This window comes from Mesoplodon bidens, assembly GCF_964165515.1.
Source record: "Mesoplodon bidens genome assembly, chromosome: 7".
In the NCBI taxonomy this organism is placed as follows: domain Eukaryota; kingdom Metazoa; phylum Chordata; class Mammalia; order Artiodactyla; family Ziphiidae; genus Mesoplodon; species Mesoplodon bidens.
This window is the reverse complement of record NC_138164.1, coordinates 83,643,994-83,659,763: the sequence shown is the minus strand read 5'-3', so window position 1 is coordinate 83,659,763 and position 15,770 is coordinate 83,643,994. Positions and strand designations below refer to the sequence as shown.

Here is a 15,770-nt window from a genome sequence, read left to right as displayed (position 1 = left end):
TAAAATTGTGTACAAAGTCAGCATCTATCCAACATTCTCAAGCAGGAAATTAGCACTTGGTGGAATTAATTGATTGTAACAGTAAATAAAATGAGATTTTTGGTAGACCATAATCTCCCATAAGACAGCAGTCCTGGTTTACTTCAGAAACACTGAGTAAAAATTCTATGTCCTTGCAAACTAGAAAGTTTACTGATGTAATTGTAATATGATGGTGGTAATTTTCAGATTTATTCTTCTGTTTATTACTCTTTGGCTGTGTCAATCTGTTTGGCTGTTCCAACCCATTTTTGTAACACATACTTACAGCATTACTTACTCTTTGCAAGTCAACTGGCCTGAAATTGGATTCAGCTATAATCATCAAAATTAACTACTTTCTTCACAGCAATAAACATTTAACAATCTTTTCACCTACAAGGAAACTTTTGAAGTATTTACTTTTTTTATGTTTGCTTTCTTGATTATGAATAAATAGCCATAAGTTCTAATCACTTCATTCCTTTCAAAAACCACCCCTTCAATGACAAATTCAGTGGCCACCACACCTGAGTAGGTTATTGCCTTCATCGGCCCCTTTACAATAGGTTATTGTAAAATGCTTATTTCAACCTGTTTTTATTATAGATATTTTGTGCAAATTGTGTAATTATTATTGTATCATAACATATTATATGGCAAAATATGTTACTTGTTATACAATATTAAATTCTGTTCCTTACATCCTTCATGATCAGAGATCATTTTGTGTTCATTGATATTTATAATATTTATATATCTCAGGAACTAGCAAAATGTTGAGATAATTTGGGGAATTAAGTTATATGTTTATTACAAATAAATATATAAACAAACCTTATATATGCATCTAAATAAGCAGTATTAAACTACTTCCATAGACAGTTTATATCTAATAAAAGTCTTTCCTCTTTCCCCATTGAAACATTGGCTAAGACTTATACCTAATAAAATGTTCTCTCTTTGCCTGTTTAAAAAAAAATTGCCTAAGCTGTTTACCTGGAATATACAAAATGGCATTTGAATAGTATCACCCTAAAATTCACGTCTACCTGGAACCTTAAGTTGTGCCCCTATTAATAAAAAGTGTTTTTTGCACATGTAATTAAGTTAAAATCAGGTTATACTGGATTAGGGTGGGTCCTAAATCCCATAAGAGGTGTCCATAATGAAGAGTAGAAAACAAAGAGATACATAGAGAAGGCCACAGGAAGACAAAGCAGAGATTCTTGACAAGCCAAAGAATGTCAAAGATTGCCAGGAGGCATTAGAAAGTAGGAAGAGGCAAAGCAGGATTATTCTCTAGAACCTTCAGAGGGAGCATGGTCCTATGACATTTCTTTGATTTTAGACTTCTGTCCTTCAGAATGGTGAGAGAGTACACTTTTATTGTTTTAAGCCACCCAGCTTGTGTTACTTTATTACACTAGCCCTAGGACCTAGTACAAATGGGTTATAATAAACTTTAGATAATGGATATACAATTAACCAAAATAACCAGTTGGCCAAAATTTCTCAGAAATAATCATTTAAAAAGGTAAACCAGCAGGAATAAAGTAAGAAATTTGTGATGGAATTATCTGAAAACATCTCAAGCATGTCCTGGACTCAGTACATATTCAACTCAAACTCTCACAAAGGTTCATCTGCAGGCACCATTTCAGAATGATGGCCCTGGAGCACTCTTTCACATTATGAAATATCCCATCATCTTCACTTGAGTGTCCTTATTGAGGCAAGAAGATGGAATAATTTATTTTACAGAGATTTACAGCCACAAGAATTGAACGAAAATGGGTTTTCTTCTTAAAATTTACTAAAGTTTTCTCTAGATCATAGGTTATTGACTTTATTATTTTTTTTGTTTGTCATGGACTCTCCCTGAGAATCTACATCCTCACCTTTGAAAAATACACATATGCACCTATACTTTTTTTCTGTCATCTTAATAATTTCCAGATGGTCAGAGATTCTCTGATATCTTGCTGGGTCTCTAACTATACCTATCGTAGAGAATAGCAAATTAGGGAAACCGGCTTCAATCTCCAAATTTGGACACAGTGTCCAATGTTTATTTAATTTATTGAAGTCACTGGTGCTAAGAACGGATTTAATATGGTTTTCATTTATCTTCACTGTACACAGAGTCCCGGCCCTGTGTTTTTTTTGTGTGTAAAAAATTCTGAATTATAATATTTTAGTAAAGGTAGGATTCTAACTTTGAAGAGTCAGCATCTAGTTGAGGAAATAGTTCATACAAAAGCAAAGCTAAAATCACATGTTAAAGGATAGGCAAGAGGCCATGTATACACACAAGATATTGTAATATACACACATGCACAACTGGATACTCTATCAGTGTTAGAGCATGTCTCTCAACCACTCAGAACCCTTCAGTGATGACATAACCTTTTTTTTTTTTTTTTTTTTAAGAAAAGTTGTTAATACACTAGCTACCAAATTTTGGAACACTGTTTCCACGATGTGAAAGTTTTTCACAGTGTTAAACCCGTATTCCCAAGGAAAAATGAAAGCAAACAAATTAAAATAAAACAAATCCTCTCTGTTTCTAAAGTGCATTGCAGCTCTAGGACAGATGTGACTTAGACTTTGCTAATCAGATATGATCCCTGCAAAATGCAGATACAGCAATTACTTATATGGGAAAACAGGCTAGATGTTATCCATGGTCTGATGCACAAGGGATATGGCTATGTGATACCGGAGCTCCCTGTGATGGGAACATAAAGGTGGCTGGCAGCTTCCTGGTCTTGGCAGAGGTAGCCCTGCCTTGAGACAAACAGCTCTGGGGTTTGTTTGTGGAGTTGTTCCTAAGCTCAGCCTACAAAATGCGTATGCACCTCTCCTAACATTTTGTTGAGTCCTCTAAATGGCTTAATAAGTCATTTTCTTATCAGAGGTTGCTTTTTGTCACAACTGGCACATTGCCCCTAAAAACCCATGTTTTATTCCTCATATACCTGGATATGTGTCAATGATTATTTGGAACCCTTTGGAAACCCACAGATTGGCCAGTGACATGACCTGTAGCAAGACTTTCCCCCCAGGCACTTATAACAACAGCAATAAAACAAAACATTAAAGAAGATTAAATTGGTTATTAGTAGGAGATAGAGAAGGCAGATTAGTATTTCAAAGTTGGATTAAACTATACGAGCCATGCGAAAAATAGATGAGCTAAGTAATTGAGAGACTAGAAAGAAAGGAAAATGGAGCCATGAAATAGTGAGAGGGAAAACCTGCTATGGAGAGTAGTTTTGAGAAATTTCTGATTTCTATCACTGGCAGAGAAAGGCCCACTTTTATGGTTCCTGACTTTATTATTACCATTTTAGAAATGTGATTTCTTATTTTTTCCTTACCTCGAACTATCTTGAATGAGTCTCGGGAAAATAATCAATCATAAGAATCTGAATTAAAACAAACCACCACAGAAGAGATTTGGGGTGGGGGTACTTCCCCAACTTGCCTGTCTTCCTCCTTCTCTTCCTTCCTTCCCTCTTTCCTTCCTTCCTTCCTTCTTTACTTCCTTCCTCCTTCCCTCCCTTCCTTCATTTTCTTCTTTCTTTCCTTCCTCCCTTCCTTCCTTTCTTCCTTTCTTTTTCCCTCTCTCTCTTCCTTTCATTTTTCTTCCCTTCCCTTTGTTATCTCTATGTATTCACTAATTTAATATAGACTATGTTTTAATACTAATCTAATTCAAGTATTTGTAGCTATGTACTCCTTTGAAAAGTCCTGAACGTTATCAAACTCTCACATTTCATTAAGGAGTTTCAAACTAATCAGAGATGTTTGTCTCAATGCTTAATTTATCTAATATTTCAGCATCTATGTATTACCCTACTTATCCCTTTCTTATATCTGGAACCACTATAGAGAAACTTATTTTATCCTGGGGGAAACAGTGGATAAAATTAAAGAAAATTAGAAATGACAATAGAGAGAGTGTGTTTTAAAAATGCAAAGTCAAAGAGAATTCTAAGCTTTGGAGTCAATAAGATTGTCTATATCATATGATGATGCAGTTATGGAAGTCAGAGAAGAAAGGCTAAGTGTTTTTGTTTCTTTGTTTTGCTTTCCAGTATAACTTTTTACATTTGTTGTAACCATACAATATCCAAATACAAAATGCAAAATAAGTAATTGAATGCATAAAACAGATTACATAAGAAACATCAGAATTAGAGACAGATTAGGAAGTTACTAAAAAAATGGTGAGATAGCTACTATAAATCAATTTTTGCATTGTGAGAAATCTCATATTCTGCAAATGTGTACACTAAAAATACAGGATGTATGAGAAAATTGTGATTGAGGAAGACCACTTACTGTGTAATTTTGTGATCATAATACTAACAAAATAATGACAATAGTAATAAAAATACAACCACAGTTTAATATTTTCTAGCATTTATCCCCCAAATCATACTCAATCCTTTGCACAGTCTTACACTTAGAATTTACTGTCTTCTCTTTTGAGATGTAGACCCTACAGGGAATTGACTTCTAATAAAGTAGATTATCATCAGAATTAATTTCTGATACATATTTTTCACTAATCTCTTATTTTAATACGGGGGAATGCTTTAGAGTCTTCTATATTCACAGTTTAGTCAGATATCTTGGTGCAGTAAGAAACATTTTTTTAAATGTTTTGAAGGCACTAAAACACCACTACATGCACTAAAGGGAGGTCCTTTTACATATTTTCTTTTGTCTTTGTATGATAAAAATTTTCTATAAAATTTGACAAGGCTTTCCCCTGATTGCTTCAAACCTCAACATGTTGGGGAAAATTATATATAAACCAACACAATTTTTCAAACTTTACTGACATCATTCCATCATTTATTAATTGCTAATACGGTGATTTGGTACAAAGAAATACACACTGTGGCAGAATAGATTTGACTTGCATGTTCCATGAAAGAGAATATAAGCAGAAAAGCAGAAGGCCTAGACCTGAAATTTGGAGACCCCCTAAATCTCAGTAAAGCTTCTGTGAGTAAAAGCAATCCCAGACACAGGTTAAATGGGATGTCCATGTGAAGACATAGATACCCATCGAGACAGATAAAATAAAGGAGCTTGAAATACTGTGATTAACTCATAGCTATACTCTTTTCAGTCTCACTCTTAACTTTCTTGGTTTTAAAAAAATCAATCTCCTATTTCATTTTCTCTTGCATTCTCACTTTGCTATCCATATTCTCCAAATATTCTCCGATGTTCTTTCCCAGTTATGAACACAGTCTTTGAATAACGGGGTCCCATGTATTCCATTCCAGATATGACTGCCTGGATGGAAAAATCAAAATGCTTTCCGCCCTACACAGCATTTGCCTAAAAATAAAATCTAAATATTTTCTCCCTCCAAGGGACGAGGTAAATCTTAAAAACTAGATGCCTAGCTGCTAACATAAAAGTGCCTTTTACGATATTTACCTTCACATATGAAAAAAATACCGATCATTCTTTAATAACTTTTCAAAAGTCCCTTCTTAAATTGGGACTTCCCCAATATCCTCACTCAGAAGTCATTCAGGAGATTTTGATCTTCTCCCAGAAATCCCTTTATACCTGTATGATCTCCCTCACCTCTCTGTATTTTGTTTAGTCAATTTGCCTTTTTATTTTATTACTCCTGAACAAAAATCTTTCAGGTAGTGTCCATATAATTTTACTGTGCAGAGTATGGGCCAAGTATTTTGTTTAACCTCTACATACTGATTATTTGTCAAAATAACGAATCTAAAATTTCAATGAATTAATAAAAAGGAGTCAACTTAAAAGCATTCAGTTGACAATATATGTTCACCATTAGGTTTTGTTAGAGAAGTCAGACTTTTCTGGTTATCAAGTATCATCTTGCAGATTTTCAATATGATGAAAGTAAATAGTAGCAAATTTAATTACAAAGCTTACATTTGGCAGCCATTACTACTTGTATTGCTTTTTTAATTATTCAAGCCTATACACTTAGAAAATTAATATTAAACTTAAAAAATGATCCCATGGAAGGAAATAAAATATTTTGTTAATCCTCATAGGTACCTGATATGAATAATTTATAGTTTGGTTTTAAAAGAGCTTCCTCCTTAAATTCTAGATTTTTAAAAAATTATGTAAGATGAAAAGTTAACTGATAATACATACACAGAGATATAAATTAGCCCATAATCCTCTCATTCTTATACAACGGGGTTCACGTTGTTGTTGTTTGTGTGTGCGTGTGTGCATGGATGTGTGTGTACACGTCTAAATGTACTTTTCCTATTTTAATACTGGCTTTAACATTGTTTTAAACATTCCCTTTGTCTTAAATGATCCACGGAAAGTTATAGACTTGAGTAATCGGGCCCTCTCTGACCCCAGAGAACAAGAAATTATCTAGTACAACCAGTATTTCGGTAACTCTAGTTTACTGACATTTTCCACCATAAACAGTAAATCCAAGATTTAGGCCTCAGGGAAAACATTATCAAGTCCATCTCATTAGACTTTCTTAAGAAGACTCAGAAGAAAAAATCATTAGAAAGAAATGAAAATACAATAGAATCATAAAGAAGACAAAACTTTTCTTGTGTTCCTTTTTTCTTTACATCATTTTTCACATTTGATAAACCATTTTAATGTCATAATCAGAGTACAAATGCTGAATCTTGATACCAAGGCATTTGTATAGTCTATTTTTTAACCTGGGCATCAAGGTGGAAATGATATAGAAATAATGTAGCTCATCTGTATTTGAAATGTCTCAAAAAATTGGAGGAAGGAAGGGAGGGAGGGAGGGAGGGAGGAAGGAAGGGGAATAAAGGAGACTAGAAATGGCTAAAGCAGTTGATTTGGGATTTAAAATCCACCTTAGTGGGATTGATAAAAGAAGATGTATCTTTAATTAATCATGGTTTAATAGTTCTAAATAACTAATTTCATTCAAGGAAAAAAAAGAAATAAAAAGGTGGAAATACAAATGTGATGGAGAAATTTTAGAAAATAAAGTAGTTATGTGACAGGGTAGACAAAAAGTCAAAAGGAGGAAAAAGCATACAGCATTTTATAGGATCCTTACATTTTAAAGCCTGTAAGGAAAGCGGTTACAGCTTATTTATTTTGAACCTACATCACTCTAAGATTACCTCACATAAATTTTTCATTCTAGATTGACTTTTCCTAACATAAGGTCCATTTCTGACTAGCTCTCTTCTTCAGTGCCTGTGATGTCATTTGGTAGACAAATACATTTATAAAATAAAAATAAAATTTTTAACATTGCCCAAGCAAAATATAATTAGAAGGGAAAATGACCTGGAGATGTATGAACTACTAACATTATCAAATATATGTTAAAGTAGGGATTATATACTCAAGTTTTAACCTTATAGTTCCTCTCCATTAGTACTTAACTAAAGGACATATTTGCATGTGATTATACCCCAGAGCTTACGGCAAATCAATATGTTTGTTTCTGTATATTCTTTGACTTGTATGAAATTTTCGTGAAATATGTCTTACCTCATTTTGGAGATCTCGGATCATTTTGTTCTTTCTCTCCATTTCAGTCTTTAAAAAAGCAATCTGAAAATAAATAGAATATCATGTAGACATATTTCAAATTCATTTCTACAGCTTTTATAAATTTATTTTCACAATTTTTGAAATATAATAAAATTATCTCTTTGTCAACAAATACCGAAAAAGAACAAAGGGTTAAAATTTTCATTATCCACATTTTTATTGCCAAATTCATAAATATATCCACTAGTTATATCACATAACTTTTTCTTATGTAATAAAAGATTATTATTTTTTTAAATTTAGTCTGTTTCTGTTTTGTAAATAAGTTCATCTGGGGGGCAGGAATAGTTAGGGAGTTTGGGATTGACTGTACACATTGCTATATGTAAAATAAATAACCAACGAGGACCCACTGTATAAAAAAAAAAATGAAGAGGGGACAAGAGAATGATATGCTTGAGATGAGATTGGCCATGTGTTGCTAATTCTTGAAGTTAATTGATGGATTCATGGGGATTTATTATACTACTCCTTCCACTTTTGTGTAAGTTTGAAATTCTCCATAATAAAAAGGTTTAAAAAATTTTTTTAAATTGTGAAATGCATGTTATGACTGTGATTCACTTACTTGTCTAAACTTCAATTTTTAAAAATGTCGTTCTTAAACAAAGCTAAATTCTAGGGTTGGGCCTAGGAATCTCTTTTCTTAAAACATGCTCCAGGTAATTTTTATATAAGGCCAGGTTTTAGAGCAATTGCATAGTGATGCTCCTGACCTCAAAAGCATGGAACGTTATAAATACTGTACCAGAGAAACCATGATGTTTCCTGCTGAATATGATATTGTCAGAATCTGTACCCTTAGGCCAGTTATTCAAACTGTATCTGTATAAACACTGCATCTTTATCTGCCTGACTGCTTTGAAAAAGTTCAGTATAGCACAGTAGCTAAAATATGAGACTCTATGGTCACTGAGGGTTCACTATTTATGTCAATGTATGACAGTGGATGAAACATTTAATTTCTCCAATTTTCAATTTTCTGCGAGTCACATTTTTTTAAAAAGTAAAAAGAACAGGTAAAATTAATTTTACTGATATATTTTATTTAATTCAATATATTCAAAATAGTATAATTTGACATGTAATGGATTAATGGTGATAAATTGACTTTTTTTTGCAATATATCTTTAGAATCCACTGTGAGTTTTACATGTACAGCATATCTCAATTTGGACTAGCCATTTTATAATGCTCAAAAGCCTGATGTATCTGGTGGTTATATATTGAATAACATAGTCTTAGAGGATTCCTGGAATGATGCAGAAGAGACTGGTAATGTGGATTATCTCTAGAGATAGAATAAGTCAGTGGAAATCAAATTTAGGAGTAAAGTTAATTTTTACCGTATATATACACATTAAAAAAAGTTCTGAAACCTTTCAAACATAAACAAAAGAACAAGAGTAATACTATGTAAAATGCTTCTGGGCCCACCCTAAGAATAAGTATATATAAATGTTTTGTCCAATTTTCTTCAGACCTTGTAAAGAAAATGTTATAGTACTATTAAAGCCCCACCTAATTTTTCTTCCTCCCCTCCCCCCAGAGGTAACCACTATCCTAGACTTGATGTGTAGTAGTCTTGTTCACTTTCTGTACATTATATTTGTTGTGCATCTGTAAAGCTACAACACGTATTAACACCTTGTCTTTTCTGGCTTGTGTAGGTGTCCTTGTATTACCATTTCCTCAAAAGGTAACAAAACCTAAACCAAAACATTTTTGATGGTCCAACTACATGTAAAACAGAAGCAGAAGCCTGAGAACCACTATGTCCCTCATTTTGGTCATAACAATTTTCAAGCTTACATTTTAATTATGAAGATCCTCGGAGCAACCTGAAAATTTGAGTCACGCTCATTGTCCCATTAGGGAGATAGTTCAATTTAGTAATTAGATATATAATCAAGGGCAGCACATAAGAGTATCTGCTCTCAAATCTAAAATAGCACAATATTTACAGAATCAAATACAAATGTTTTCCCTCTATTTGAGAGTGAGCAACTACAATTATTTCATTCTCCCTTTCTTATCCAACTTTCAACTACATCAGCTATAGTCTTCCTAGCAGAAAGAATAATTGTTGAATGATTTGCAACAATTAAAATATATACTTATTTAATCCTTAGTTAACCTAGAATCCTCAAATAGGGAGAAAAAGCACAAACAGTTTGAGTCTTTACCAAAGTTTGGAAGTGATGAGTCCCAGTAGTATGAAATCTATCTTTTCCTAGATCCCACCAGATGCACATTAAAAAAAAAAAAAATCATGCTTTTACTAAATATATGTTAGTCCCATATTTGTTAAGCTTTCTGTCATCTCTCTCTGGACTTTGACTTAGAAAATATCAGTCATTCAATTCAAAACATAAACACATTCCCTCCAAAAGATAAGTATTATTTATTTCTGCAGGTATTTGCATTTATTGATCATGATGAAATATTTTGTTAATATAGTCTTGAATTTGTTCTTATAGACCTTTTACATGTACATTCATTAGTAGAAAAATAGCTATTAGTTTACACATATAGCCATTAATTGATTTTGGAATCATAACTGATGAAGTTTGTAAAATGAGGTGAAAGTTTTCAATTATTTTCTATTTTCCAGAAAATATTTGCCTATATTTGAAGTTAACTGATCTTTAAAAATTAGTAGCAGTCACCATGAAAACCTTCTGGCTTTGAAATACTTGGGAAAGGGGGTCTTTTAGCATAATAAAATTCCAACTGTGTTCAGCTATTCAAGTGCTGAATTTCTTCTTGCAGAAATTTTAGCATTTTATAGTTACTTATCTAGAAATTTACATGTACATTTTTAAATGTATCAGGGAACTGTTGCTCATAATACCTTATTTGTTTGAATTCCTCTTACAATTATGACTCTTAGATTAGCTCTTTTTTTAATTCAATATTTTAAAATTTGAGTCTCTTTCTATTCTTAATCTTTCTCATATCTTAAAGTCTTTTATCATAGTCTTTTCAAAGAACTTAAATTTACCTTTTTTTGTTTTCTATTTTATTATTGTCTTCACTAGTCTTTATAATACTCTCTTTATTGCACTGTTTTTCTTTATAAATAACTTCTTGAATTTATGTTGCTAATCTTTTATTTTTTTGGAAAAAAGCATTTAAGGCTATCAATTCACCTCAATTATTATATTGGCATGTAGTGTCTTCACTATTATTAAGTATTTCTTTCTTTTATTTCTTATTAACAGAAGGGTTATTAGAAAATGTGTTATAAATTTTCCAAACATAAAGAATTGTTTAAGCATTTATAAAAATTTATTTAAAATTGTATAACAAAAGGATTGAATAACATAGTATATATGCTAGTCATATTTTTGAATGTGTATAGCTTTTTGTATTATACATATTATATTTCTATAAAATTTCTATAGATGTTCTGCACGTGCTTAAAAAGAATATAGTCACTTTTTTAGAGATTTCTCTATATATCTAATATTTATTACTACCAGTTGTATTTTTTTTTTTTTTTTTTTTTGTAGTACGCGGGCCTCTTACTGTTGTGGCCTCTCCCGTTGCGGAGCACAGGCTCCGGATGCGCAGGCCCAGCGGCCATGGCTCACGGGCCCAGCCGCTCCGCGGCATATGGGATCCTCCCAGACCGGGGCACGAACCCGTATCCCCTGCATCGTCAGGCGGACTCTCAACCACTGCGCCACCAGGGAGGCCCTACCAGTTGTATTTTTAAGATCTTTGTATTTGTCTATTTCTCCCTTCATTTATAGATTGATGGATATGGAAGCTGATTTGTTAAGTATGTTTATGTTTATGATGGTTATAACTATAACCACCTCATTTTATTTATTTATTTTTCTTTGCTAGCATATAATGCTTTCTCTTACATTATATTTGTGCCTTAAATTCTCTTTGCCAGCATTAATATTGCTGTCAATCATTTACTTCTTTTATGTTGTTTTGCATATATTTTCCTGTATTGCTTATTTTAAGTATGTGGTCTTCTCAGTTGTTAAAATTAGCACATTTGCATATATTGTCCTAATTTCTTAATTGCAGTTATTCTGTGTCTTTTAAAAATTATTATTAAAATTAACCCATTTATTGTTATTTCTAATACACTGAAACTTTTGCCAACAGTAATTCTTTTGCCTTCATTTTTCTTTCAATTGGATAATTTATTTATTTTATTTTTTTATTTTTTTCTTTCTATTGAGATCAAATTTAGTTTAGATTCTACTATCTACTATATGCCAGATATAATTTTAGGGAAATTATGTATGTTATTTTAATTTTAATTATTCCCCAAATTCTTCAAATAAGGAAACTTGCAGAAGTTAAAGAGCTTATTCAAATTTACAGATAGTAGATTGTCCACTAGGAATTTAAACCCAGAATATTCTTATTCTGTAGCACATGTTAGGTTATGAATACATATAGGGTGTTTCTGGTTTGGTAGAGTATTTTGGGGTGGGAGAGGAAAATCCTCCCTCAAGATTCAATGCTGAACTTTAAGAAAAGCACTACAAGGATTCTGAGGTGAGGATAAAGCTGACTCGGCCAGTCCTGTCTCCTCCTTCTTCCCAGCTACGCATCCTTTGTCCCCACTTTTGCCACACTTGACTCTTCTAACTTTTGTTGAGCTCTTTCAAATGTTAGAGCTTTCTTCTTTTGGGATGTTAGACACAGTGTACATAACATATTGGAATAAACACAGATTCATGCCTTGGCTTCTCCAAATGCTAGCTGTGTAAATACAAGCAAGAGTTATTCATTTTCAGAAAAAAAAACAAAAACAACAAAACAAACAACAACAGTAGTGTGCAGTTTTATTGTGAGAATCTGAGAAAAGAGTATGTGTGAATATTTCTATCTGTTCTAACTGTCATTATTTGTGACTGGGCTATGAAGAAGTTGAGATTAAATGTGACAGGTCAAGAAAGCAATGGGATTGCAATTAGGGTTGCTACTTATGCTGGGTCAGATTCTGAGGGGAGGAATCAACATGATAGTGCTAAAAATATGTCTGTTCTTTTATGTAACACCCGCTGTCCAAAGAGCCAGAAACTAGGACACCTTGTAGGTTAGCAGTGAGTGTTGCCATGGCATAACAGAGAAGAACAAAGATGCTCATCCTTACAGGTGGGCTGGACAGATAACAGTGAATTTATTAACAAGAAATAATCCTGCACCCAGGAGAATCAACAGCCATTATTACAAAGACTGTCTCCAAGAAGCAGGTACCTCAGATGACAGACAGGGCTAAGTTTCAGAAGCAAAACTTTATACCCTAATCCAGATTATTCAAGAAAGACTTGCAAAAGAAAGGCAGGATGACAATTCTTAAAGGGCCTGGGATCCCAGGTAATCAACCTGGATGGAGACCTTGTATTAGTCCTGTTTCTAGCTTCTGTAAACTTGATGCTTTAACACCTACCTTACACATATATGCAGACTAGCCTTGTTATGGACAACCCAATAATATGCTTGAGTCATCCTATCTTGACCTCCTGCCTTCCTCATCGATGCTCCTTCCCCACCCACTCTTCCTGGTGGTAAGCTTTTCAAATACACACTAACCAATACAGAGCCTAGAACTCCAGCCACCCCTTGTACTGGGTTCTCACACTTCAGACGACTATCCACCTGCCTTAATCACCCCAGGGCCGGGTACCAGAAAAATTGTCCCTGTGCCCCAGAGCCTGCTGAAATCACTGAAATGGGCCAATCCTAGGCCTGCTTACCCTGCCTAGCCCATTCCTTCCCACAGAAACCACAGTAAAGGCTCTTGTCCATAGTTTCCCCACCTTCCTTTGCCTTGTGCCTGACCTGGTGCTTCCCTACGTGGTCCCTGGTCATGTGGCATGCCCCTCTCTTGGGAACTGTGAGAAATAAACTATCTTTCCAAGGTAATTGTTTCCTGATCTATTGGTCTTACTATACCTCAAATTTTCTATTAATATACTATATTTTGAATTAGATTCAGGTCCTCACACAAGATAAAAGGTTCAATCTCCATAAATGGTACATAAGTGTATGTGGGGAATGAGGTAGAAATCTAGTTTTTAGCACTATTATCCAGAGAACCATCTCTCCTGCCCATGGTGAATATTAGTTATAAGAATTGAAACGTGAGGGTCAATAGGACATCATTTTGAGAGAGAAAATCTGAAGAGAAGTTTGATTCTTAAACTTTGGGGTGTCTCAGAATCACCTGTGTAGTTGATTAAATAGGCAGATGGTGTGGCTCCACCCTTGGGAGATGTCTATTCAGTGGATGTAGGGTATGGCTTAGGGATCTGTATAGCTTAACTTAGTTCAAGGTCACACCCCAAAATTCAAGAGCCACTGATAGGGGGCCTGACACCAACACTCTTGCCCTGAGTTTTTCATCCATAAATAAGGGTTGGGAATCAGAAGACCCCTAAGAATCAAATACAAAGAAAATATTTTTTTGGAATGATTGCTGCTAAGTATTTTTATAATCTTGTTGATTGTGTTTTTTTCATTGTACTTTCATTTATATTTGTCACTGGTGTATTTGTTCCATAATGATTTTAGGGAAAAAAGTTAACAATTTTCCAGCCCCAAAGCAAAGGACACAGAAGAGAAACACTTACAGTAGCCTGCTGTTTTTCTGCTTTCTCAGTTGTCTCTTTAAGCTGATTTTCCAGGGCCTCCTGGAGAGACTTCATTTGTTCTCTGTTTAGTAGAAAATAGAGAGCAAAAGAGAGACATGATATAAATCTCTTATTTCCTATTTATACGATGAAAGGAGGTTTTGCTGTATATACATATATATATATATAGGAAACATAACTAGAATATACAGAGCCACGGTTAAACATACAAGATGTATCTCAGGACTCTGGTAATAAAGAGTCTTCTCTCCCATGCAAGCACTAAAAGCAAGCTGTATTTAAGGGAAATTGCCTTGTTATTGTGTCTTATAAGAATCCTACTGTGTGAATCATCTGTGAACTGCATAATGTGTTAAATCAAATCGATATAATAATTAGAGTTAGAAAGGTAATTTTAGTGACAGCATGCCAGGGTGTGAACATGCTGTTTAGAAAAAAAGTTACCATAGACTTGCTCATGGGAAAAATTATCAGTCCCTTGGATGTTCTACATTAACTAATTCTAAAGCATTGTTTTAGATATACTGTATAAGGTCTGAGACTTTTTGCAAAAACAAAGAGAAAAAAGACTTATTTTTAATGCAAAAGCTGACTCATTTATTGGGGATAATAAAAAATACATCTGCACATACATACATATTGTGTCTCAAGTTCAGTAGGACATATGGACCCTGTCTCACATTAAAAATATAAATATTTCCATAAATATGAATTCCCCTTAAGGGTTTAGGATTTTCTCAATTATGACAAATGTTATTATATTTCTGTGCCTTCATTTTATCACATAAGCTATCACTTCAAAAAGTTCAGATAGGAGAGACAGGGAAGATGGCAGAAGAGTAAGATGCAGAGATCACCTTCCTCCCCACAGATACATCAGAAATACATCTACACGTGGAACAACTCCTACAGAACACCTACTGAACGCTGGCAGAAGACCTCAGACCTCCCAAAAGGCAAGAAACTCCCCACGTACCTGGGTAGGGCAAAAGAAAAAAGAATAAACAGAGACAAAAGAATAGGGACGGGACCTGCACCAGTGGGAGGGAGCCGTGAAGAAGGAAAGGTTTCCACACACTAGGAAGCCCCTTGGCGGGCGGAGACTGCGGGTGGTGGATGGGGGAGCTTCGAAGCCGAAGAGGAGAGCACAGCAATAGGGGTGTGGAGAGCAAAGAGGAGAGATTCCCGCACAGAGGATCGGTGCCGACCGGCACTCACCAGCCCGAGAGGCTTGTCTGCTCACCTGCCGCGGAGGGCGGGTCTGGGAGCTGAGGCTCGGGCTTCGGTTGGAGCACAGGGATAGGACTGGGGTTGGCTTCATAAACACAGCCTGAAAGGATTTGTGCACCACGGCTACCCGGGAGGGAGTCCAGGAAAAGCCTGGAACTGCCGAAGAGGCAAGAGACTTTTTCTTCCCTCTTTGTTTCCCGGTGCGCAAGGAGAGGGGATTAAGAGTGCTGCTTAAGGGAGCTCCAGAGACGGGTGCGAGCCGTGGCTATCCAGCGCGGACCCCAGAGACGGGCA

At 34.6% G+C, this 15,770-nt stretch overlaps 1 protein-coding gene across 1 annotated transcript in view; it reads right to left on the bottom strand.

Moving 5' to 3' along the window:
* Positions 1-15,770, bottom strand: part of LUZP2 (leucine zipper protein 2) — a gene marked incomplete at both ends in the record, with an annotated part of 467,601 nt that overhangs the window by 209,416 nt on the left and 242,415 nt on the right. Inside the window, 2 exons of the mRNA XM_081240711.1 lie at positions 7,555-7,617; positions 14,226-14,307. Coding sequence (XP_081096837.1) covers positions 7,555-7,617; positions 14,226-14,307 — 145 coding nt within the window. The remainder of the gene's footprint in view (positions 1-7,554; positions 7,618-14,225; positions 14,308-15,770) is intronic.